The 22,573-nt window shown below is 39.9% G+C and overlaps 1 protein-coding gene across 1 annotated transcript in view; it reads left to right on the forward strand.

The window, feature by feature from the left end:
- Positions 1-22,573, forward strand: part of XKR4 (XK related 4) — a 212,381-nt gene that overhangs the window by 132,819 nt on the left and 56,989 nt on the right. Inside the window, exon 2 of the mRNA XM_059855349.1 lies at positions 4,115-4,314. Within this exon, the coding sequence (XP_059711332.1) occupies positions 4,115-4,314 (200 nt within the window). The remainder of the gene's footprint in view (positions 1-4,114; positions 4,315-22,573) is intronic.

The raw sequence follows: 22,573 nt of genomic DNA on the forward strand, positions 1-22,573 counted from the left end.
TCATAAAAATAAAAATATAAAAAACCAAAAGAGGGAAAGAGAGAGAGAAAGAAGAAGAATACTTTTAAAATAAAAAGGTTTTGATCTTGCTTTTTCATAGTACTTTTCATAGAATCAAAGACTGGAATAATGTTTTTGGTTGGAAGGGACCTTGAAGATCATCCAGTTTCAATTTACAACTTCTCTGGGCAACCTCTTTTAGTGTCTCACCACCTTTACAACGAATAATTTCTTCCTTATAACTAATTTCAACCTACCCTCTTTCAGTTTGAAGCCATAACCTTCAGCCTCCTTCTGGTACTGGAAGGCCACAATAAGACCTCCTCGGAGCCTTCTCTTCCTTAGGCTGACCAACCTCAACTCTCTCAGCCTGACTTCACTGGAGAGGTTTCATAATCCTCTAACTACAAAATCTCTAAGAAAATCAGTTATGTCTGAGTTCTTCTACACAAACAAGAGAGCTATGAAATTGTAGGGTCTTTTTGTGGAGTGGGCAAAGTGGTGTCTTTTTATTTGGTTTTACTCTTCTAGTGAAATAAGAGACTTTAAGATAAACTTGATTTATTAGACAAAATAGTTACTTTACTAGATGTCAGTATTACTACCACACTTCCCATTTCTGCTTCTTTTCCCTTTTATTTCAGGCGCTCTAACTCTCAATTCTTTACTCTTTTCCATCTCTTTTCCTATCTATTAAATGCTCTTTGGGAACATGGATAGGCAGGTTTTGTATATTTGTAAAGCACCAGCAGAAGACTGTAGTTGACTGAATGCAATCACAACCAAAAGTGTAGCATTCACCTCTGCTCTTTCAGGTTCATTGACATCAATTTACCTAAGACAATTTGCAATGCAGAACTCTATACTACTTTTTCCAATATCTTTCTGGAATAACTGTATATTAGAGTCACAACCTGGACTCACATAAAAATGTGAATTTCTACCAAAACAATACCAGAACACCAAAATAGAAAAACCCTTTAAATCAGGAGCTACCTCTGACTGTGTCTGTATGGCATTTGCAGACAATAGGCCTCCAGTGAGGTTGTCTGAAGTGGAATTACATAATGCATATATATATAAAATGGAATGTGTCATTGCTGCAGTGTTAAGCTATATTTGGAATCCACTACAACAAAGAACTTTCTCCCATTTTTTTCTTCTATATTTCACAATCAGAAAAAAAGTGTCTTTGATATATGAATAATTTTATTAGACCTTCTTTTTATTTTACTAACTGCTAATTTGCACACCTAACATCAATTGCTGGTGCAATTAATTGTGGATGCAAATCAGAATGTTTAGCTGTCTAATCACCTGATAGTGCCTATAAATCAGTGACAGTAATTATGTGTGTAAATGTTCATTTCAGCCTGCAATTAATTTGGCCAAAATTGAAAGGACAGAAAAAAAAATCACCCGAGGCTGAAATTTGGTCCCCAGTGTGTAAAACCAGAAAGTATCTTCCCCCTCTACGTCTTGTGTTTAAATTGCAGAGAGCTAAGTAGACAAAGAGCAATGATTCCCCAGTCCCCAATAACTCACTGCCAGTGTTTCACAATAAAGTGCAACGGGAGAGGAAATATTTCCATACGGGTTCATTAATCACAACATATTTGCCATGCACAACCACTCTGCAGAGCAGGTAAAGGACCCTAGGGGTCCTCACCTGCCACAGTATGTCATTTTTGTAATAGGAAAAGTATTTTTTGTACAAATGCTGTAGAACTGGAGTTGCAGATGGCTCCACTGGCAGAGCTAGAGCCTCCTGGCACAACTTTCAGCAGCCACAGCTCCTTTAGGAATTTATAGCAAAGGTTAGTGATATCTTAAAAGAATGATGCTGAAGATGCTGTCTGGTACCATTATGTGCAGTATTCCAAGGTGTCTCCTTTGGGAGGACATGTTAGGCAGGACAAACCAACCCCACCCAAACAATAAACTGCAGAAGGAAATAAAAGCCTTACTTGTCCCTGTTGTGCTGCAGGACTTTAATGAGAGGTCTAGGAACAATTAAATGGATCGTGACTGAGAACCTGTGGGTCCAATGGACCCCATTAACAGAACTGTGCAGCAAAAGATGCCTTTCCAGCTCAGTGGCTTTCAGATCTGGGCAGCAGGCCATTCCACTTTACCTAACCCCAAAGACACCAGAGAGGCCCAGTTATCCCATCATACTCTGACCCATCTAGACCTGCTCAGTGTTTTGCATGAAAGTTACAGTTGGTGTCTTGTTTACTGTACCTCTGTGGTCTCAATCTCTGAGCAGTTCATTGCTGCTTCACTCCCACACGGGACTTTGATAAAATTCAAAGCCACCTGGTGTGATTTTAATTTAAATGTGAGTTTAATGTGTTTTCCTTTTATATTGCTCTGATGTGCATTGTCAAGAGAAATGCTGCAGGCTCAGATCTGTCCTCTCAGCTGTTTCTCTGTGCTACTCCCTGGTTTTGTCTGGTGAATATTCCTGAATAAAAACTGCTGCTCTGCATAGAGTGTGCATTGGGTATAAGGGAGCATTGGGTCATTCTTCAAGGGGGCAACCAAATCTTGGGCTCCTTGCCAGTCAAAAGCCAAAAGTCTTCTCATCAGCATAAAACACCTCCAGAGTTACAGCTGAGCAGAGGTTAGAGGCTGCATGCGACCTTTGTGAAAGGAGATTTCACAATTCACCATTCTCCACCAGCTAGGAAAAGGGTTTTAAGACAAGAACTTGGGGAAAGAAGAAATACTGGAATACTTTATATTAACTAATTAAAGCAATTCATATTGAAAGTGGTAAAAATTTACTAAACTTTTTCTAATTATAAAATAGGATCTCACTTTATAAAATTGCTGTGAAAACATATTAAAAATATCATAAGAAGATGATGTCAGGAACAGGATATGAAAGATACCTCAAGAAAAAGAGAAATAAAGATCCATATCAGTTAGTAGCCCTCCCGGGCTACTACTGTAGGACACAAGGCACCCTGATGCAAGACAATGCCGTAATCTTCAAAATTTTTCATTAAGTGAGACTGGGGATTTTTTCAGCCAGCCTCAATTAGTTTGGAACTCAAATTGCAGGAGCAATGTGGAAGCTTTTCTGACACAGAATATCTGAGGCCAGATCAGAATAACAGAGCAGATCAAAGGCCACCCAGAGTGATCACTGTGCTGTGACTCAGGTGTGTCATGGGAGGCTGCTGCACACTCTACAAGGGTCACAACAGGCACCACAGCATCTGGGTACTAGCCTCCAGAAGACCTTCCTTGCTTGCTAAAACCACTCATTACTCCTGCATCCACCAAAATCTGATTAATGAGCTGGTTGCCAGGTGTTTTTCCTGCTGATTGCACAGGGCACAAGAGCTGAGGGGCTTTGCCTATTGCTTCCTTTATCTGCTGGTTACTACGGGGAGCAGCAGCAGCCTGTGGGGTTCCTGGCTCCTGCTGCTGCTTACTGCTACTGCTGCATGGGAGCTACCATAGTGAGTCATTTCTGATCTCCAAGGGAACCCACAGCCACATCTCCCCGCCTTCTAAAATAGGAACTCACAGCTACATCTTCTCTCTGACTAAAATAATCAAACTATGAGAAAAAAAAAACCACGATACATTTGGCAGTATCTGAAATACTCAGTGTATCAGATGGGTGGAAAAGAAGGACAATAAGTTCTGCCATAGCAGAGCTACAGGCTAAGACCACCTCAGAGTTGCAGTGAAGGTGGTCCTCCAAGTCCTAACACAGCCATACAGAAAAAGATTAGTTCTTTGCAAGTTCTCATTAAAGAGTCCATTTTGTTCCTCTCATTATTTGCAAAAACTCTGAGGAAGGCCATATAATCAAGATATCACCTGTATATTTCAAATTAGAAAACTGGGTCCTTGAAAGAAATACTATTTAACAAATAAGTCAATGCTAAGCTTTTTAATGGCCTTATAAAGGCTAGTGTTGTCTTCAGTTTAGTTTACTCTTATCCCATCAGCTAATATAAATTGAAATACAATGATCTTTTTAAATGAACGTTCATTATTTTGAAGTACATTGAACAAAACATTGTTTGCAAGCAGAAATATAACCCATAAAATATCATTCTGTGCTTCTGTAACCACTCTCTTTCACTTCCAGGTATTTTCACACGATGTACTTGGGTATCCGGAGTCGACAGAGTGGAGAGAATGACAGATGGCGGTTTTATTGGAAAATGGTCTATGAGTATGCCGATGTGAGTATGCTGCATTTGCTAGCCACCTTTCTGGAAAGTGCACCACAGCTGGTCCTGCAACTCTGTATTGTTGTACAGACTCGTACACTCCAGGCTCTCCAAGGTAGGGGTTCATTTAATCTATTTATTTTTTATAATTTTTGGAAGATGTCCTTTCCACACATACATATTTATCCTTCGTTCAGACTGCTGTGTGCCTTGTAGTCCAGGCATAAGAGCAGATCTTGCCAGCTAGCTGCTATTTAGCTGTTAACAATAACTCTGTCAAGAAAGCCTGTGTTATTAGAGGTTTTTTTAGCCTTTCTTAATGGCCCTGGGTTGTGGGTAGGATTTAAAATGTTTTGCTTTCTGCATGTCCTTCTAATAGAAGAGCTCTTCTGATTATCCACTGGGCCAATGTGAAAATTGCATCAATCAAACTATTACTCTTCTCCCCATGCTTTTTTCTGTGAATGTTCAAAACCCTGCAAACTGCAGTAATGAGGTTCATATGGCATTATGCAAAGCAGGAGACGGCGCAGGAGATAACAGCAATTCTGTGAAGATAATGCCAATGTTTATGCCCATCAGCTCTCGGCCGTGCTTACCTGAAATAATACAAATCATCTCTCCACTAGTACTCATTCCTTCACACTCTGGGTTTCCTTCTAAGGTTGATGCTTTCAGCAAGTGTGGTTACTTCTTTAAAATGGTAAATGCATCCATATGTCCTGCTAGATGGCTTTGTCAGTCGGTGATACAGATATTGGAATATCCCACTCACTATTGCTTTTTTCATGCTGCTTTTGGCTACCTGACCGCTGTCCTTTTGTATTGTGCCATTGTTTTGCCTTATGGCTGCACCTGGACAGAATTTTTTAGCAAGGGAATGAAGTGAATGACAACTTGGAATCCAGAAGGTGACAAAAATGCCATGGGGCAGTGAGGAGGGAAGGGAGAGGGGAGAATGAGAGGGACAGAGGGAGGAAGGAAATGCAGAATTTTGTCATTTGCTTTTAAGGAACAGCTCGTGTGCTTACCAATGTACAAGAAGAAAATGTGACAGCTCCATGCTCCAAGAAAACATTGGGTCTGGTTAGCTTATTATGAGTAACATGCAGTGAGTCTGATTGGCTAAAAAATGATTGGGCTCAAAGTGGGTAACTGTGTGAATATCTTGATCCTGGGCAGTTTTCTCTGGATAAATCAGAGGCTTTACTTCTACAGAGGTCTGAACTGTCATGTAATAAAGAGCTGTACTTCTTCCTGTGTTTTTTGTTTCATTATATCTAAAACTCTGCCACCCTAACAGGAAAAGAAAACCAGTGTTTCTATTTTAATTAGTTGGTGCTCTGTACAAGGAAGTTTGCCTATGTACTTCCTACTGCAATTTCTCAAAATGAGGAGGCCCCACTCATTCAAACTGTTATCATTGTGGAGAAGGTACTATCGCTTCAAGATTTGTCTCCCCAGAAAAAGTGAGTCCAGACAAAGACCTAGGAGAAGAACATAGGCCGAATACTGTATGGTCAGCTGTAATTTAGCTATCTTCATAAACTATTAATACAGAATGCCTCTCGTCCTCATTTTAGTGCAATAACAGATCTCTCTCTGAGAAATGAGCCTGGTGAGTAGACACTAAGCCTGTGATACACTCTGCAAGTGGTTGCTAATTAGAGAAGACCTGAAATGCCTCAATTTAAAAGGCAAAAATTGTTCCTGCACTCTGCAATCAGCTCTGTGAAACCTATATATCAGAAACCAGAAAGCAATAAAACTATTATTATTGATTTCAGCTGAGAAGGTTGAAGGTATTTACTTATGCTCTCTTCCCCCATATTTTTCCAGCTTCCACAGAGAAAAGGATCCATTTAAAAAAACTAAGAAAATTAAACAAGGTGCTAGATTTTCTTAAACAGTGGTACCATTATACTCTCATGATAAAAGCTAATATGTTTTAGCATCTTGCCAGCTGTGAAAATCCTTACTCTGTTTTCTCTCCTTTCTTAAAGAAATGATAAGGCTAATGCATTGCACCCCAGGATGGTGGATTAGCTGTGAGGCTGCATAAGAAGAGTATAATTTTTCTCAGTGGTATCATGTTACAAATAGATGTTTTAAAAGGCCCAGACATAAGGTATTTGCTTCAGCTAGCTGTCCACTCACTGAGCCTCTTAGAGAGATTTCCAACATGGGTCAATAAACAGGGTGTTTGACTGATTTTCTTTGTTTAGGGAATGCTACTGGTTTTTTATTGTTTTTTATTGTTCTTTTAGTTCTCTGTCCCACAGGACGAAGTTATTATGAGAATTGTTAAGTGACCTTGCTGATCCGTGTTCTTAAGAGTTTATGACTTTCACAAAACACAAATTTGGCATGGGAAATAAATGGTCTGTAAGCAGGGTATGTCTAATAATTAACCATTAATTACTGCAAGAAAAACTTTTAAGTATTTTTATCTACGAAATTCTATATTTTTTATTCCAAATGCAACAAAATAGCATTATTCCCAACAGGAGAATGCTATCAGCCTTACTGAAGAGTCCAAGTTTTGCAATGGGTGTTGTCTTGGTTCAGACTATTTCTAATTTCAGTAACTAAGCCCTGCTAATCAAGGGAAGAAATATGTGCAGATCTGTACATGGATCTTTAGGGGATCATGAACAATATTGTGTGATATCTGCAAAACCTTCCCCTCAGTCTCCCATGCACTGCAGTACAGACCACCTCAAAAGCCCTGAGGATATACCACTTTAGCACTTGCCTGGGCTCCCCAGGCTTGAATTTTAGAACTGCAGTGTAAGCTTCCAGCAAGGATTGTGTACCCCTGTATTGTGACCCTGCAGCAGAGCAAGGCTTGTGTGGGGGCCATCGACAGACCTTCTGGAGTGTCATCTCTCTTCTGCATCCTCATCCTGAGATAACCGGGTAATAGTAACACAATAGCCAAATTATCATCTAAATCCCTGATTCTTCTTAAAGATTTCATCAAAACTGCCACATTTAGAGGCAATGTTCATTCCTATTCTGCCTACAACCAGCAGCCAGATCTCCTGAGTGGAAGGAGTGAAATTGCTTGTGGGGGAAGCTGATGATTCCTAGGTGCAAAGTTCTCAAGAAGACGAACCTTCAGTTTGACAGTGGACTAAACTGGAGCTGTGTTAGTACCCCTATTACCTCCACCTTTTCCACTCTGGTGATTCCTTTGAGTTTGAAGAAATATCTGCTCTCTAGAAGACTGACTGATGTGCCTTGAAATAGGTAATTTTCCTCACGGGAGTCTGTTCCTCCTGCCTTTGCTCTGAGCACAGCCAAGCTTCCTGGGACAGTGGAATATCAACAATGGGTAATGCCAGCCCTGGGGAGGCAAGGGAGGACATGGCATCAGGGTAAAGAAGGAAGGTCAGGGCTGTCCCTTTTTGTGGCAGCTCCTCTTGAAGTCCTGCCACCAGAGTATCAGCCGTCCCTTGTCGCTCTTCTTTTACTTACTTCAGTTTTCCCACTGTGCTGTTTGATTTTAGAAAGGCTTCTCATCTTAAAATGAGTAAACTCCCAGCAAGAAAAAAATCCTGCTGACCATCTGATTGGAAAGAGACTCCCATAACATAGTTATCATACAGATACTACTTTCCTATTCAAGGCATGGTATTCTAACCACACCTAGATGAGCAGATAGACAAGATTATTCCCTGGATTTACCACAGATTTCATTATTTATACTGTATTAATTAACACATTGCTTAAATTATAGATTAGCTTCTCATTCCTGTTTACTGCATTGACAATTTTTTCTTTATCAACCCCTGGGAGGTTTGTTCTGGCTTCTCCATACAATGCTATTAATCAAAGTCTCTATCAAAGTTTAATCAAAATCTAATCAAAGTTTATGTCATATAAAGCTGCATTTCTTAATAGGGACTGACAGTAGTGCCAGAAGCAAAACAAAAAGTTCAGACCAGTTTATAAATTCATCAAGTTTCATTGAAGTCACCACATACCACAGAGCTACTGGATTCTGCTGCAAATGCATTTCCAGGAATTCTCCCTGGCCAAACACTTTCCCATTTTCTACCAACTCTGTTGGAAGCCCTGCGCTGTTTATATGCTGACACGGCAGCCAGTATGCAATGTTTACAGTGCCACCAAGCACCATTCTCCAGTGCTTCTACTCCAAACAAATCGCTGCTGCTGCCTGAGCTGAAGAAGAAGCTCAGAGACTTGATAGCAGTTTATGACATGGCTGATAAGTTCTAACTTTATCTGGCAGAAGCAAATTATGTTGTTCACTAGTTGTTTATAAAAATCCTCTGGCAAAGCTCAATGTTGTGCATCAGGAATTCAGACTTTTCATATCAACACAGTAAACTGAAAATCATTTAAGTCTACTTTTTTTTTTTTTTGTGAACAACGTTATGCTTTTGCACAGCTTTTTTTTTTTTGTTACCTTCACAGCAATTTTGGATTGCTCTGTAAAACGCTGCCTACATTTGCAGTGCCCTAGAAATAAATAAATAAATAAATAAATAAATAAATAAATAAATAAATAAAATACATAATTCTGATGCAATATTTCATACAATTCAATGTATATTTGTATGGAAATCAGGTGCAGCACTTGAGTTCTGGGCAAGTTGCCATTACTTTTCTCTGTGTTGTCAAAGTACTGCACCACTGCAGCCCAGCACCCAAACTTTCCACAGAGAAACTAAACCAGAGCAACTTAGAGTTACAGATTCTGCTTAACACTTGGCAAAACAGATTTCCAGTGACAAGGATCAACAAGTATGATATACTACAGAGTAAATGTGTTTTCTGGAAATGACTCTTAAACTGATCCACAGGTCTTTTTGCAAATTTTAAAAATGGTATCTTGTGCTCATTAGGATAGAGGCATCATATTAGCATACTCTTGTTTCTGATAGTCCAGGAGAGGACTTCCTGAAGGCAGTCATGTCATATAATCCATTTCATAACCAGATTACAATCTTAAAATTAACAATTAACAATCTTAAAACTAGTTATACCCTTAGTATCTAATATACCAGTTGAAAGTTTAATTCTCTGATTGACATAGACCTGCTGATGCCTGTCCTGACTTTTTAATTTTATCAGCAGTCTGCTCATATTTATTCTAGTGCCATTCCTGTTTTTACACTTGTTCCATCAGGAAATGGGGTTCATACAATTATATAGCCCATTTCTGTTTCACAGTCCTGCTTTTAAGAACTTCTGATCCATTGCAGTATTTCAATCAGTATCGGAGAACAACCAATATCTCAAAGATAATTGTGTTTTCTTAAATGTTGTAAAAAAACCCCAGTCAATACAAATAAAAAATAAATTTTAAAAAATATTTTTAAAAATTGAGAGCCTCCACTACAGGGAAAAGCAGTCAGACTTCAGCCAATATTTTTTTATTACCAGTCATCCCAAATATGTATCCTTCCAGACAAGGAATTGCGCTGCTTTCCCCTGCCCAGTGGGACTGTTGTGAGTGACAAATGGGATTGGGGAATAAGAAATACTTTGATGGAAAAGTAGAATCATTCCTCCTGCTGTGACTACTTTCTTCTCATGAGAGGTTCTGAATTTTCTTCATAGACTTGTTCTTCCTCAGTCCCAGTCTGAATTCATCTTTGGTGTTTACAGATGACCAAGACTGCACAGAAGACACCACATGACATTTACCCAAAGCTCCCATATTTCTCATGGCAATATCTCACTAGGTATGATCTAGGGTTGCAATTCCCTGTTCACTCAGGTATTGGACTAGTTAATTTTAGTTATTTCACGATCCTATAAAACACACAGGCTCTTCTAGTGTCATATCACTCTGATGAGGCTTCAATTACATTATGAAAATGTATTAGCAACTAAATGCATGTAATGAAATTTCGTCTCTTTTCTACTTTTCCAGCCTGCAAGGTGCCCCTGATTTTTCCACATATCACTCTCCTTTCCTACACTGACAATATCTCCCAAACACTTGCTAGTACAGTATGTTTTAAACAAAGGTCATTAAGAGAAGTGTTCAGACAAGATTGGTTCCAAGCGCAATCAGTATTGAAAAAGTAAGAGTAACTCTAGTCCACCTCAAGGGTTCTATATTAGCATTTCAACATAATCTGCAGTATCTTTCTTTAATTCCTTTACGTGCCTTATTTCTCCTCTACTATCCCCTAACCTCTCAAGCGTCACCAGCACTTTCCCATTAGCATTGTAGTCACTGTTCTGCCATTTGACAGATTAGATCTGCCACATTTTACTTGTTGAGAAAAGGGTTATAAGAGAAAGCTATTGAGCTATTCTAGACTCTAGCTCTCTTATGACCTACTTCATTTTTAATGTATCCATTCTTTCTCATACACTTCCATGTTTCAAGGCCAGGTTGGACAGGGCTGTGAGGAATCTGATGCTCCTGAAAGTTGTCCCTGCCCATGGCAGAGATTTGGAACTAGATGACCTGGAAGGTCCCCTCCAACTCACGCCATCCTATGGTTCTAGATTTACCTTTGTTTTCAGTTAGTTATTGCTTTAAAAGCTGCTCTAAAGCTTTGTGCTGTATTGAAGCCTACATTGTAGCCCTGTTTCAGGCAGGTACTTGTGAAATGCCTCCTTTTCAGTCACGTGGCATCACTTCTGAGTGGGGATAGTTAAGATGCTTCTCACCAAAAGCAGGATTTCATACATTGGCTTATTTTGAATTCTGACACAAAGAAGTTTTGTTGCATTGGGTGGAAACAAGGAACTTCCAGTTTTGCTTCCATCTACAGTAATACAGATTTCCTTTCTGTTTTATTTTCTGCCAGCTAGCTCTGTCTTTGTACTCTTATTTCAAGAGCCCTTATGGAAAATTGTCCTATAAAACACAGCCTTTATTGCTCATCATTCTTTTTTTTTTATTTCCATCAAAGAACCATTTCTGAGATAGGTTTTGAGACTTTTTTTTCTGAAAGTTTTTGGGTTTCAGTGTCCAAAAGCTCCAGAAATCCTTCTGTGCTTTGCCTCAAAGAAAATCCAAGTCTCCCCCACAGAGAAGCAGGAAACACAACAATTAACTTCTGCTGCCTTCACTCATTTCTCTAAAAATCTGTTAGACTTACTAACAGATCTATTTTTGATTATCCCTCCCTTGCATATAAATTAAATCAACATTTATGCGATTCAATGCTATTTTGCTGCAATTAGATGTCCTGTAACAACCTCTATACTTTCCATAAATAAGTTTAGAAAGAATCCTCTCTGCTTTCTCTCAGAAGAGCTGTCAGTTGTCACACCCTGGAATATCTGGGCTGCCTTCAGCAGCACTTGTTCTCCAGCCTATATCTGACAAATCAGAGGCTGCCATAACGAGACAATTCTGTGCAGAATTTCTCCCTGTAATAATGGTTTGAACAGCTCAATCCATATCCAAATTTAACTCTGGAATTCTACAGCAGACTCTAACAACTACCCACTATCTTTCCCCAAAGTGATTTTGTATGCAAACAGAATCTGTTTTATCAGGGAACCCTTTTTGAAACATCCTGCTGTCATTCCACTCACACACACTGCTTTTGCCATTATTTCCATCTTTCCTGAATACCAGCTGTCTTTCAGCACCCATGTCCAGAGAGTGATTATGAGGCCATGGGTGTTTCCGTAACCCTAGAGGTCTTTTTGTAGCCCTATAATGCTTTATGTCCTGTGTTTATTTCCTGTGTCTCCTGATGTCCAGCCCCTGTCCATTCATCTATCTAAAAGTATGATGCATCAATACCACTTGTAAAAGCAAGAGGCAATGTACATAGGCATTGTCTTAACAAACCCATTTTACAGGACCTCAACCCCAGAAAGTCAATCAGAGATGACTAGTGAATATTTTTTTTTTTTTTTTCTGTTTAACTGCAGTAAAATAACCCTAATTTCTTTTGCAGCATTAGTAATGAGGGGAAGTGCATCAAACATTTTTTTCATAATACTATGTTCTGGTGACTCTGTTTTTTACTGCGTTTATGCTGATATCTTTATCCTTGTTTATTACCTATTAACTGGTCATAAAAAGACCAGAGGATCACACAGAACTATGTAGACATATAAGTGTGAATTTGCATTACGATGAAAAAAATGTCATTTGTGAAGCTTGGCCACTCCTTGAACATTTTTTTTCCACTCATTGCGTCATAGGAAAATGAATAAACTATTCAGGTCATTCTGGGTGAATAGCAATAAGGCTTCATAACATACCAGCTAAACATCTTCATATGTAATTTTAATAGAAAAAAGTCATTAAAAGCAGTATTAGGAAGATTTAGTATGCATTTTACTGCTTTTTTTTTTTTTTGTCCTCATTCTTCTCACATTAGCTATCCTAGCTACATTTACAGATAGAGGTGTCTCCAGCTAAGCTTCAAAAACCTGTTGGAAGGTCTCACTAAATCAGCTGGTTACCAAAGATAGTAGGTAGGTGCCTCCTTCACTAAATTTTGAAAAATCATTACATTTATTTAGATATTTGAACACAACTTTAGGTACATATTTTGTCATACCCTAGAGGTATTATGCCAGTCTGAAAGAAAATAATTATAAGTGGTTTTATAAACTTACATTTGCACAGGAATATAATTTGAAGATTGGTTTCTCAAGGCTTTTTGATGCAGTTTGTTCAAGTACCAAACTGATAATCTCACCTCTGGGTGGTATACCCAGCTCAGAACAATTGAGTGTCTTGTCACAGAATGAAAGGATAAGATAGGTCAAAGAATCCTCAATCAATCATATGGTCCAAACCCTTCTGGAGGAACAACCATGTTCAAAAATCAATCAGGTTCCTCAGGGCCATGTCTTTTTGAGTTTTGTGCACTTCTGTGGTTGCTGAGCCCACAGCCTCTTGGGTGAACTGTACTCAGTGCTCACCACCCTGGCAAAAATCTCTTTCTTACAGCAAATCAGATTTTCCCTTGCTGCCATTTTGACTCATTGTGTGCCTCTAAGTTTGAGGGGTTTGTATAATTCTTCTTTTAGGCAGGAGAAAACGGCAATTAGTTCTCTCCTCTTGGTTCACAGTCCTCTCTACCAGTCCTCCCTCAGGCTGCACAAACCCAGCTCAGGCACCATAGTCCCCAACATGAGTGGACAAGGGAAGGGTTACAGATGTTATATACCTGAACCTCTGCAAAGCCTTTGACATGATTCCCCTCAACATCCCTCTCTCTAAATTGAAAAAAGATGGAGCTGATGAGTAGACTGCTAGATGGACAAGGGAGTAGTTAGACAGTCACATCAAGAGGGAAGTGGTCAGTGGTTCAGAATCCAGATGGACATCGGTGGTGAGTGTGTTCCTCAGGGGTCCCTACTGGCACCAGTGTTATTTAATATCTTCATTGAGCACATAGACAAAGGGATTGAGTGCACCCTTGGCAAATATGCAGACAACACTGAGCTGAGTGGTGCAGCTGACACACCTGAAGGGCAGGATGGCATCCACAGGAACCTGGACAAGCCTGCAAAGTGGGGCCATGAGGAGCTCATGAGGTTTAATAAGACCAGGTGCTGATGCTACACCTGGGTCAGGTGGGATGATACTGGGGTGTAGATACCTCTAGTATCAACATGGGCTGAGGGATGAACAGATCCAGAGCAACCCTCATAAGAAGGACTTGGGGCTGCTGGTGGGTGTGAGGTTGGGCATAATCTGGCAATGTGCACTCACTGCCAAGAAAACCAACCATATTCCATGCTGGGTCAAAAGCAGCATGGCCAGCAGGGCAAGGGAGGGAATTCTGCCCCTCTGCTCTGCTCTGGTGAGATCCCACCTGGAGTGCTGCATCCAGCTCTGGGGTCTACAGCACAGGAAGAACATGGACCTGTTGGAGTGAGTCCAAAGGAGGCCATCAAGTTGGTCAGAGAGATGGAGAACCTCTCCTCCATGGAAAGTATAAGAGGATTAGGATTGCTCAGCCTGGAAATAGGGTGACCTAGTTGTGGCCTTTCAGTACCCAAAGGACCCAAAGGAGGCCTACAAGGCAGATGGAGACAGACCATTTACAGGAATATGGAGTGACATTCTGTGATCCTCTTATTTCAGAGACCCTTCACTGGCCTCGCTCCAGTTTGTGACAGTATTTCCAGTACTGGTGGCCCAAAGTGATTTTAACACACAAGAGTTGTCCTTTGCCTTTATAAGTCTTTTTGTCATTCCTCTCAGTCTTCTGAGATCCCTCTGCAGGGCAGCCCTGCTCCTCTGTGAATCAGCTGCTCCCCTCTGATGGATCCAGGCTTTAAGGGCATTATGAGCCTGGAGGTATTGTGAAAATAAATTCTTTACTGCTGCAGGGAAAGGCCAAAAAACCAACAAAAATTATTTTCACATTATCTACAGGTTTTTAAATTTAATAGTGCCTTCACAAAGCTGTTAATGTATACACAGTGGTAAAGACAGCCTGAGACACAAAGTAGTGCATTTCATTTCTGCAAGCGTGATATATTGCCTACACACTGAATTTTATTTGTTGGGGAATGTCAGAAAGTTGGTGGCATATCCTTCTGCTCCCTTTTTGTTGTGCTATAAGTGAACTTGCCAAGGAAAAAATTTCCAATTTCATTTTTGGGTTCCTGTGTTTTTTATGACTGGTACTTTTGCTTGGGGATGGGAAAAAAAGTGATGCATGCTTGGCACAGAAAAAGCTTTCCTGTGTCTAATATAGCAGTGAGAAATTTTAGTCATGATTGTGTCTTACCCAAAGACTGCACAATACCTCAAAGATAAGAATTAATGTGAATTCTTCATCATGCAGTGACCTTTAAATCTTCAGTCACAGAGCCAAAATGCATGTCCAGCTTCACGCCAAACACAGATCTGAAATTTTCTGTCACTTTCATTGCTAGTGCATGAGTACATGTTAGTTTGTTAATCTACAGAATTACTTTTTTTTTTTTTTTTTGCCAAAACTAACCAGAAAAGTAATGTTTCCTGATGAGAGTGATTTCAGCTGTAAGTTGCATGTCAAAGTGGGAATGCTGGTTTTAAAACGTGCCTTGCATGACATCCAAGTTTAGTGGTATACAGAATATACTACAAATGATGAAATTTGTATGGAATTTCATACAAAATTGTAACCTGTAACTAGCTTTATGCATATTAGTATTTTTCAGCTGTGTGTTAGATGAGTTTCAAGCTGCAAATATAAAAACCACGTTGCATTTTTGTTTTGTGCTCAGTTTTGCCAGTATCAGTGAATAACCAGTGTTACAGTGAGACTCAAACAATAGGTCCAGTCAGGCACAGGAGGTTCACCCCTGTGGGCACCTTCTCACTGAACTCAGTGGAACTGTTTTAATGAATAAAATTTACTTGCTGGGCTGGGATTTATAGGAGCATTGTTTTACAAAAAGGTATTAAGTAGCTGTCTTTTATGTTAAGCATGACATTCTACCTAACCTAATGGGGATAAAAACCTATTAAGTGTATTTTATTAGTTTTTGGTTTCCTAACTAAATTATAATGAAAATGAATTTAAAATATTTTCCTTTTTCCAGTGGGTGTTATTTCTCACAGTATGTCAGTTAATAAAGTGATAAACTGTGCTCTGCTCTCTGTATATAATGAATATAGTTTAAAAACAAACCATTAACAGCTTTTGTGTTACTGCTGAAGAGAGAATTTCTAGTTTTAGTTTTGAGTGGGGCTTTTAGCATATCATTTATGCATGGGTGGCCAGCGTGCCCTTGGGAGTTAAATAGCTTGGGCAGAAAGAATCTCGTGGTACGAGGTTACTGAATTACTATTGATCCCAGGCCTTTATAGCTAATAGACAGTGCCTCTGCGTGTTCTTCCCCACCCTCTGGACATTTCAAGATGCAGAGGAATTCTTCCATACTCATAATTGAGTCAAAAGTGTGAATTGAATCCTCCCTCAGTGTGACAGCCACAAGTAGTGCTCCCTGTCATCCTCCAGCAGCCCTCCAGGATTGTCACAGAGTTTTGCAGGAGCTCTGACAGCTGCAGCCTCCCTGGAGCTTCTACCCAGAGAAACTGGGAAGACCCAGGGGCCCCGTGGCAGGGTCAGAGAGCAGCCCAGGGACTGATTGGGATCATCCTGCAGGTGCTGAGCCCTGGGACCATGGGGCTTTCAGGGTTCACGTGTAGCAGAGATCGGCAGCAGCAAACCCCTTCTGCCAGCTGCCATACTGCTCCGAGCAAGGCTGCTGCCGTGTCCCCGGCTGTGGGGACAACACAATGACTCATGAAAAACCTCCCAAATCGCTGCAGTTTTCAGTCTGCAAAGTGAAATAAACTAACCCCCATCTCATGCTTTATGCTGTACTAAAATCTGCATTTGCTCAGGGGCTGCTTCGTGAGCTGTGCTGTCATCCCCATCACAGGGGCAGTGAATGACGGGGTGTACCCCTCCTTCAGCCATCTGCTGCCACCCCGGCGTCAAAGCCCTCTGAAAGCTTATGCAACTTCAGGCTGTTTTCAGGTTTTAATGAGTGCCCTTGGTGCTCTCACAATCTCCTTCCTGCTCTCTGGATAATGTATATTGAGTGATTCATTACCACCAGAAAGGTAGGTAGATAGATAGATAGATAGATAGATAGATAGATAGATAGATAGATAGACAGACAGACAGACAGACAGACAGAAAAGAGCTGTTTGAGCACCATCTAGCTAAGCTGGATCTTTGCCAGGTCTCCCGTGCCAAAGCTCATTTTGAGCTCCTAGGTTAGTCACTCTTGGTAATGAAACTAAATAAGTAAGATGCCCCAAAGCCATAAAAAAATTGAGCTTTGGTGATCGTCTTGATCCTGACCCTAAGTGGCATGGTAGCATTTACTCTCTGTATATTCATAGCAGCTTGTCATCCTTAAATATAGCTCAAAACGTAACTGCTTTCCTCAGTAACTGGGCTCTGTGCTGGTTTTGGCTCAGCAGAAGGCAGAAAATGTGCAACTTGAGTCCAAGGCAGCAGTAAACTGAAAATGGCTCCCCATGCCTTTTCTTCAGACCCACTGTAGTCCCAGCAGATCTCTCTCACGCCATGAGACCAGGACTCTTATCTAGAGGTTTTCAATGATGTATTTTCACCTGCAAGCACAGTAGACACTAAAATCATTTGCAGTAAAAAGAAATTCTGCTAGGGGATGAATATTTTATTTCTTTTTTTCTTGGCATTTCCTTTAAAAAGCGTGATTTTACTTTCCACCCCTATGGAGTCAGTTTTGTCATAAAGAGCACAGAAATGCCTGAAAGTATCTTGAATGGTGATTCAGTAGGAAAGCAATGGGGTTACAATCATTTGCTTAAAAAGAAATCCAAAGGTGTTCTCTGTTTTTGTGGGGTTTTCTTTCACTTCCTTGATAACGAGTGTAGCAGCAAAATGGGGAAAACAAGCTGGGAAATTTGCATGATGTAGCCATACACCTGGCTGACTCATTGCCACACCTGCTCTGGGGTGGTTCACTTTCAGCCACTTCAATGCCTTTGCTTGAGAGGCAGAGCCATGCAAACAAGGGCAGGAACAGGTCTTTGGCTTCGCAGCAGCAGCACATCCTGTGGCAGCAGCCTTTGGAGCCAGATGGGTTTTCTGAGCAGAGCATAATGCATTGCAATTGAATTGATATTTTAAGCTAACACATGTTTAGATCAGAGAGGCTCACAACAGAGTCACTTACAATACACGGCTGATTGCTTCATGACAGAAGCAGCTAAATGCTGTAATGGGGAAGGTGGTATCAGCATTTCACTTCTAAATTTTGATTCTCAATTACTTAAAGCAGCTGTAAGAATTCACTTTTATCTGGGGCTTGAACAAGGACATGGGCCAAGACCCCAAGCAATCTAAAAAGCAGTAGGAGTTTATTTCTTTATGAAAGGCTTCCTAGTATGAAAAAGTTTAAATATAAGAGGGCAGCAAAATCTACTACCCCAAAGACAGGGTCCTGTGTTGGTTTCTGAAACTGAGATACAATTGAGGCAATGAGAATGGACAGGGCTTTGAAAAAATCTCTTCTGAAAAGATCAGTTGGATAAAATGTACAGAGCTGCAAATGATCTCTAGGAAAGCACATTCGCTATACTCCACCTCACATGAAAGTTGAAGGACCACTGAGTTGAACAGTGGCAAAGTTATCTTTAAAACACTTGCCAAAGTTATCCCTTTGTTGTCAGGCATCACTGAGACCAAACACAGCTGGTAAAGGTGTCCAAGGATTGAAGAATATTATTATTATTGTTGTTGTTATTATGAGTACTATTATTATTATTCAGCATTCTAACAGCAAATACTTACAATCCAGCCATTGTGTCTTTCAGAGTTCTGCTTTCTGAGAAAGAAAAAGCATTTTTCTTCATGGCATGCTATTCCTGAACTGTTTATTGTAGAATTTTTTATTCCATTCAGTGAAGTGTCTTGCTCTAGTTGTTATCAACAAATGAAGTAGCAAGTCCATCACAAATGACTTGTGTTATGTTTGTTTGTTACTACACTTGGGGAACTCTTATGCATTAAGGGCTTTTTTTTCTCCTACTCGAGATTTCATCAATAGCATCATCAAGACCAAGTCTTTCAGATTATCTATTCTGAAGTATTTAAACTGGCTCTGCAGAACAAATTAGGAGGATCAGACACTTTAAGAATATCTTCTGCTTTGACAGTATCTGTACATACTGAGAATCAATTTCCAGATTTGATTCTAAGTAGAGCATTCTTTACGCAGTCTTGGAACAGAAGAGACAGAGAGCTGCATATACAGAAGTTAAAAGTAAGATTGAAAGGTATTATAGGAGATGGTTACACAAATATCTGAATGAGTAATTTGTGGAACAAAGTCTTCAGCTAAGAAAGGATTCCAGTTAGAGACTTTTACATATTTTTCTACATATGAGCTGTACCTGCTATTAAGTAAAATAGTCCTGCTGGGAAGGCTATAGAAAGATGGTTCTCAGATACCAAATTTCTGGTTCCAAGAACTGTATATTAAAATTTGCCAAGTCTGTAAAGAGAGAAGAAAAGATGTGAAATCTTTGGAAAGCTGGAATGTAATGAAGAGAACACCAGGCTTTTAGATCACATCTTTGGGATGATATTTTGGTTTCTTCCTATAACACACCAATAACCTGTTACTTTGAAAAAAACTTTTAAAATTGCATGTCTAAAGTTAGGAAAAGGGATCCACAGTTAAGCACATAAATATGCAATCTGCTTTCTAAATGGATAAGTATGTGTAACTTAAAGAAAAATTTACAGTTATGTGTTTGTAAATTCATTGAGGCTACAGAAAAATTTTCTAAATGCTTGTTGAACCAAATGATGTCTTAACCCACTAAAAAACTGAAATCATATATCACTGAAAACCATGAAAATATTTGAGTCTTTTTATGATATCCTGTGAAGTCATTAATATCTTGTAGTCTTGTAAAAGTAAAAATCTAGCCACAAGATATTTTACAACATAAAGGGCTTTCATGACTCCCTTAATAAGCATTATAAAATCATTACCTAATTTTGAATATATATATTTCTTTAAATAAATAGGTTTGTCTGGAGTACAATTAGGTTTTCTTTAATTTTTTGCTCTTTTATTGATGTATCTTGTACCTATCAGACTATGAATTTACTTATGAGTCTACATTTTTGTTGCCTGATAGGATGGCCAAAAGGAACAATTTTTTTCCTTAAGAATAGCATAATTAGTTAACTAATGTTTAGCTTTTGATTGGTTCCCCCATAAGGACAAAAAACCACACATACTATTTCATTAGCACCTCACCAATGAGTGCTAAAATGTTTATTAGTTCTTGACAGTGATTATTTGATGGTGGTTCCAGTTAAGCACTACTGCCTAAATATTCATTCCCTGGCTTATTAATCCATGGTGACAAGTCCTATTTCCTCCTTTTTGTCCTCCCCTCTATTCCCCCACCCAAACACACTTTTTCCTCACTGTTGTTTGCGAAAGACAATGACAATGTTTTAATGACAATGTCATAAATTTTGAAGAAAAGGGAGGTAACGCTTTCAACCAGTATTTCTGTTGTCAAAACCAGAGGCTTTATCTTCTGAGTGTCTTTGAATACAATCATTTAAATGTGTTCAGCCCTCTAAAGCCATTACCAAGGCTGTAATGGTACAACTCACACAGTGTTTTTATTATGGCCTCTCCCAATAGTTAATGTCAGGTGTCAGATGATGGGGAATACTTTTGGATCACAAAACTCACTCTCCTGCTAGGAAACACTAAGAAACTATACTCTGCAAAAACAACACTAAGAAACTATACTATGCAAACAAAACTATCTTACAAAATGCAAAACAATAACCAACAAAAATTAGCATTATGTCATTAACTATGTCCAAAGTGAGGCAAGAATAGACAAACTGTGCAGAGTAGCTCATGTATTTATGGGTGGAAGGACTTAGGACTGAGATTTGAGATTTCTGTGCAAGTTGGCACTGAATTTGCATTTTTCCCCAGCAGGGGCATGAGAAATGTGCCCTCTTCTCCTCACCCAGGACTGAGAATCCATGCTGCTTGTAAGTATCCTTTAAGCTACATATGTTTGGCAGGAGTCTGCATCTCTGCTAACATTTCCTTTAAACAACTGCAAGAAAAAAGAAGTTTAAAAGAAAAAAGCAGTAGCTACATGCATGATCATAAATTGCTCTAGCCTGTTTGTTTCCATATCCCAGTAAGCTTCAGGGTTTCACCAGAGAATGCAAATTGAAACTGACTGCAACAGTTGGCTCTAGATTTTGTTGTCAGGGAGCAGTATTCATTTTCCTCAGTGCCTGATTTCTGTTGTCTTTCTGCTTAAGAGAAAAGAACAAAAGGAGATAAGGAGGCAGATTGGGAGGGCATGGCTTAGCAATTAAAATACGCTAAAATTATACCTTCTTCCTGCTATGAAGTGCCATAACCCCAGGATACGAAAAACTGGATTTGAAATAGCAGAAATGTGCTGTTATGAGCGGGGAAGAAAGAGGCAACAGATAAAGGTACTGGCCAGCAGAGCGCAAGCATGCAACTGAGCTGCCAAACCCGAATTTCCATTTTAATTCTCCCCCTCCACAAGCTTTGCTCAAAGCCATTGTGAGGCACTGTGGATCTGAGTCTTCTGCAGCACTGCTGAAGAAAAGCACAAGGCCCATATCTTTTCTTCCAGCCAAGATTCCATGGCTTGGAACCATCCCAAAACCTGCACCTTGGGCAGTACCCAGGCCTCACTGCAGCCTTGCAGAAGCATGGCCATGGCCCCTGCTGAGCACTGCCCACAGGGATCCCATCCTCACCTCCCACCCTGGTGGAACTCCTGTTTTAAGACCTGCAGGAGTCACGGGCAGCCTGGTGTACGCCGTGTGTCAGTGCCGATAGTCCTGTGAGCCTTGACAGGCACACCAAGCACAGCTGTGACCTTTAGGACAGCCAGCTTCACATCACCCAGGAGCAGGCTGCTCCCTCACCACACTGGAGCTGTAATTCCCCCTTAAGTCAAGCTCCTTTTCTGAAGCCCCCGTTCAGCACTAGTTGTGCTTTGTCCAAGAGCTGTTCTCAGCCTTGGTTCCCAGGAAGAACCAAGATAGCTCAGAGCCTTGTACTCCCCAGGGCTTGGAGCTCTGGAATTTGGTTTGCCTTTCTGCCTAGGAAAAGGCCATGGAAAAGTACTGAGCAAATTAGCTACTAATACAATAGGTGACAGAGTTACAAATATATGTGTGAAGAATACAGAGAACATAGGAAAAAAAGGCAAAACCTAAATGGCATCACTGTGAGCTATTATTTTACAGGATTCTGGTGGAGTATGCCAATGCTCTCAAATAACCATTGATCATCTGGCTCAGGATCTTCTTCTGACTTGTATATTAAATGAGCTGACATTTGTTTCAGCTCATTTTGTTTTCTGCCAGAATTCAAGCTATCTCAAATGATCTTGTTTTGGGAATGTTCTTCTTTCTGGTCTCTGCTTGGATGGGGGCTTCATATTCCTTTGGTCTCAGTGATCCACTGTTCCTAGAGATACTCTTCTGAATATCCAATTCTTCTTGTCATCAGGGTTTTGTAAAAGAACATGCAGTTAGGTCAATGAGAAAGAAAAAGTGTCTTAAACTAGGTATTCCTCAGCCTGTTGTAGGGAAAATTTTGCCTGAAATAAGCATTATGCCAAATGGAGACATCTCAACTATCTGAGCATGCTTCTTAGATTCTCATGTAAAGAAATTACTGGAAGCTGGTCAAAAACTAGTAGGGTGTCTGTGTAATTTTTTTTCTGATTTGGAACATAAAGTGTCAACAAACAATTTCCTACTTACAATATACTGATACAATTTATGGCCCAATACTTTAATCTCTGCCATCAACTGTCATGGGAGCTGCCTGAACAATGGTTCTCTACTATGTGTGGAACA

This window comes from Haemorhous mexicanus, chromosome 1 (genome assembly GCF_027477595.1).
Source record: "Haemorhous mexicanus isolate bHaeMex1 chromosome 1, bHaeMex1.pri, whole genome shotgun sequence".
NCBI classification, from domain to species: domain Eukaryota; kingdom Metazoa; phylum Chordata; class Aves; order Passeriformes; family Fringillidae; genus Haemorhous; species Haemorhous mexicanus.